The sequence below is a fragment of the Fringilla coelebs genome, assembly GCF_963513975.1.
Source record: "Fringilla coelebs genome assembly, chromosome: Z".
NCBI classification, from domain to species: domain Eukaryota; kingdom Metazoa; phylum Chordata; class Aves; order Passeriformes; family Fringillidae; genus Fringilla; species Fringilla coelebs.
In genome coordinates this window covers 9,858,264-9,862,569 of record NC_140031.1, presented here as the reverse complement: position 1 = coordinate 9,862,569, position 4,306 = coordinate 9,858,264, and the positions used below count along the sequence as shown (strand labels likewise).

Sequence of the window (4,306 nt, the reverse complement as noted above, 5' to 3'; positions counted from 1 at the left end):
AGGGCACCCTCTTTGGGGATGGTGTCAGGAGAGCAGCTGAGGCAAGGAGTTGAGAGTTGCTGGGCAGCACATGAGAAGTGAGTGTCATGTCCTGCTGGTGGTATTGGGGAGGGGAGAGCATGAATCTTCTCCTCCAAAGGAGCAGCCCCTGATGATGCTCTTGCCTTGTTCAGGCTGGCACGGGAGTCACCCATGTGACGGCATTCTATCCCACGGGATTGGGTCGAGAGGTGTGGCAGGACCTCCTGCAGGATGGCAGGCTGGATTCACCCCCTGATGAGTGCCTCCATCCACCCTGGGGCGGCTGCAGGGGGAGCAGGACAAGTGGGTGGCCATGCTGCTTCTGAGCACCCAAGCCACAGCAGAGCTCTTTCCTCCAGCCTCCATGGCTGTTCAGAATCTCCCCAGGATGCTGTGGCTTGTTCCCAAATTTAGGCTGTATCCAAACTTCTTATTGCTTGTCTATTGGAAAATTACCACAATGCAACATTTGTCCTTGCAGTGGTTCTTGAAAAGTTTTTCATTCCGCTTTGCGGCTGTTCTTGACAGTGATGGCATGACACACTATGAGGAGAGGGAGAGGAAGATCGAAGCGTGGCAGAATCCCATCCTGGAGAACAGGTAGGGCAGATGAGAGCACCTTCCCAGTGGCCTCCTGGGCTTGGCTGCCACAGGAGCATCACGCCCTCGGCCTCCGAGGCTGAGCTTCCCTCTTTCCCGCAGCCAGCTGCCTTCCTGGTACAAGTCAGCCCTGTTCAACGAGCTCTACTTCCTGACGGATGGAGGGACCATCTGGATGGAGGTGCCCCCTGATTGCTGTGCCCAGGACCTGCAGGGGCCGGTGGGGGCGGGGCTCTCCCACCTCCTCCCTGTCCTGCGGGAGTATGGAAGGTTTGCTTATTTGGAAGGTAACTCACAAGGATATGGGGCATTCTCCAAACTCAAGCCCTCCCATTACTGTAGCCATGGTGTGTTTTGAACCTGCCTTGGGGATGTTTTTCACACTCCAGTGTGTGTAGGGAGCAGGTCTGTTCCCAGGAAAAGCCCTTGCAGCCCTGAAGGATAGGGCACGGAGTGTTCCCCACATGCCTGGTGCTCGGTGTAGAGAATGAAACCCTCTTTGAATGGGAGCCCCTGCCTGGGCTGGGAAAGATGACCCTGTTCAGGGCCCTGTGCAGGGAGGAGCTTTGCCCCTTCTCCCCTCCCCATGGCAGTCTCCTTTCCCTCACCACCTGCCCTGTCCTGCCAGGCCAGGAGTACCGGATGTACAACACCTACGATGTCCATTTCTACGCCTCCTTTGCCCTCATCATGCTGTGGCCCAAGCTGCAGATCAGCCTGCAGCATGGCATTGGTGAGTGTCCCCAGAGCCCTGCCTTGCTGCCTGCTCAGGCCTTCACCTCAGGGAGAGACAGAGCCTTTGGGACAGCTGCTGCTGCTGCAGAGATGTGTGCCTTGGGGCCAGCATCCCCCTCCAGCCGCTCTGCTGTGCCCAGCACTTGCAGCCCTGCAATGTCCCTGCCCCAGCAGCTCTGTGCTCAGCCCTGGGGGTGCCTTCTTGCCGTGCTGGGTGTGCCCAGCTGGCTCTGCCTGCCCTGGGGGAGCCCCTGGTCTTCCCAGCTCTGTCCTTGCCCCTTGCAGAGCAGACATGGAGCTGTTTGCAGACTCCCAGTGGGAGATGGGCCACGGGCCATGCCTCCAGGCTGAGCAGGGTCCTGCTGGCCTGCAGCAGCTGGGGTCCCAAGGATCTCCATGTGATGGCTGGGCTGACAAAGAGGAGCCCAAGCCATGGAGGGTCACAGCAGGGGTCACACAATGGCCTTCAGGGACAGTGGCAAGAGAGGCCAGTACTGAGGAAAGGGAAGAGGGGCACTGATCTGTGAAAGAGAGGAGACAGTGTGTGCTTGCAGAAAAGCTTTATTGGGAGAATAAAGGTGTGCTGAAGCAGGTGCTGGAGGAGGCGCTAAAGGAGGTTCTAAGGAAGGTGCTAAAGGAGGTGTTAAGGAGGTGCTGAAGCAGGTGCTGAAGTAGGAGGATGGGCTACAGCCTGGCACTGCCTCTTCTCTGGGAGCTCCAGTGCTACCAGCCCTCAATCCATGAGCTCTTGCTTGCGCCAGAATGTGTTGTAGCCAACCCTGAGGGGACACAGAGAGAGGAAATGTAAGGGTGGGACATGGGAGTGGCCCAATGCCCACCCAGCAGTCCTGTATCCTTCTAAAACATTCGCACCTTGTCAGGACGCCCAGGGAAGCTGTGCACAAGCACCCTGTGCTCCCTGACTTTCACACTGGCAGCAGCTCTGCCAAGTGCTGAGCACCACAGGCTGGGAGCACCAGCCTTCATCCCCACCCTCGGGCCACTCAGGATTCCTTCTTAGGCCTTTGGCTTTGGAAATGCCTCTCAGGAGGTGAAGCTTCCCTTGAGCTTGTCACACACACTTTGCACACCAAGTCCTTCGGGTGTCTTATCAAGGAAACCAATACTTCAAAATGCTTGGGGAATTACTTGCCTGAACCACAGTCCAAGTGCAACAATGTTATCATTACTGGAACTGTGAAAAATTCCTGTAATTACCATCTCAGCTACATCCAGGATGGAGACTGACTGATGACTAAGGTCAATCATCCCATGACTTTACCACAGTGTTCCTAAGTGAGGCCCATCAGTGCCAGCCTGGATCTATAATTAAATCTCTGCTGGAATTGTGGTAAACCCTCCCTAATCACCTTACAAATGTTAAATTAGTCAATGGTTAAGTTCTGCCACGTCCCTTAGACAGAAACCATTGAGCAGGTCTGAGACTGAGAGTGGAATCAGGCCCAGCTCAGATCCATCAGTAGTTTAGAAAGCAGTGGGTACCTTCCTGAACTTTGTGATTCACTTGAAGGGTCTCTCTTCTCTTTTTCCATCTCCAGCCCCCATATAAATCATTCTAGATTGATTCTAACCCATTTTTTCCTTCTATGTTTTACCCCTGCACAAAGCAACCAAGTGTACCTTCCCATGGAGCTTTGCTAAGTCCTGTGTTTGCAAACAGATATTAAACTTCCTTTTGCCAACACCTGTGAGAAGGACTCCTAAGTGACCTAAACCACTCATTTGTGACAGCCCCAACCCCTCAGGAGTGCACAGGGGACAGAGAGCTCGCAAGGTGGCTTTCCAGTCGTCTCTGCGGTTCCCTGCGTGTGATCTCGGCAGCCACATGGTCTTCAAAACCTCCTTTCCATACTCATCCACAAAGCACTGGCCCGTGAAAACACTGATGGAGTCTGTGGGGACAGGACAGGAGGTGGAAGGAAGCGTGGCCGAGGTGGCAGGTCAGTGGCTGCCCCAGCACAGGGGACAGTAGACCCCTGCTGTCCCCGGCCTCTGGAAACAGCAGGGATGGGGAAAGCAGCAGGAGGGTTTAGAGGGCTGGGGTGTCACACAGACCTGGGCAGGCAGTGCAGGCTTCAGCCCCTGCTGCCTCTCCTGCAGCCTGGCACTGGGAGCTGACAGCAACCGAGGAGCTCCAGGGACAGGGATGAGGGAGCTCCAGGGGGAGGAGAGGGAGAGCAGTGGGGACAGTGCAGGGGAAGGCAGGGAATCAGCAAGGATACTGCAGGGAGGGCAGAAGGGAGGTCTGGGGACACAACAAGGATGCTAATTTTAAGTACCTGAAAAGGTCCAATGAACTGTGAAACCAAAGGTGGGCTGGCTCAGATATGGGAGCTGCTGGGATCCCAGCAGTGGTGATTCCTCGATCTTTAATGTGGAAGCTGACACGGCTGTGAGGTACTTGCCAGCGAAGTCACCGTTTCCATCTACTTCATAAATGGTCATGTTGGAGCCCAGGTCATTCTCCCATTGCCCAGTCAGCTTACACTGGAGAGGAAAGAAGTCAGCACTTGTGGCACAGCACAGCCTGCAGCCACAGCCCCCTGCCCACCCCACCCTGTGCATCCCAGCCCTGATGGTACCTGCTCTGTTCCCTGGAGGCCGTGAGCCCCCAGGGCCAGGAAGAGCGCAAGGAGCAAGGGAGTTGCTTGCACCATCTCTGCAGCAGGCAGACAGCTGATGAACCTGGGGATGTGCTCCTTGCAGGCCACTGCCGAGGCTCCTGCTCCCTCTCCTTTTTATTGCTGCCAGATGCGTGCGTGGCAGCTCTGGACAGGATGTTGTGCAATCTGGGTGTTCCCAAATTTATCAGCTATCAGAGGGGCTGGTGACAGCTGATATTCCCAGAATGCCTTTGTTCCGAGATAAATGCAGATGGACAGTCCAGGTGAGATGCTCCAGTAATGTGGTGCCACAGTACCCCTCCAGT

The 4,306-nt window shown here is 55.6% G+C and overlaps 1 protein-coding gene across 1 annotated transcript; it reads right to left on the bottom strand.

The window, feature by feature from the left end:
- Positions 1 to 2,089: 2,089 nt before the first annotated feature.
- On the bottom strand, positions 2,090 to 4,061 carry LOC311164974 (avidin-like; the record flags this gene model as incomplete). Its single annotated transcript, XM_084224681.1, has 4 exons — positions 3,960 to 4,061; positions 3,657 to 3,864; positions 3,116 to 3,269; positions 2,090 to 2,135 (listed from the first exon to the last, which is right to left on the bottom strand). Exons 1-4 carry the CDS (start codon positions 4,032 to 4,034, stop codon positions 2,090 to 2,092), a joined length of 483 nt encoding a protein of 160 aa, XP_084080807.1. The 5' UTR covers positions 4,035 to 4,061.
- Between the last annotated feature and the right edge of the window lie 245 nt (positions 4,062 to 4,306).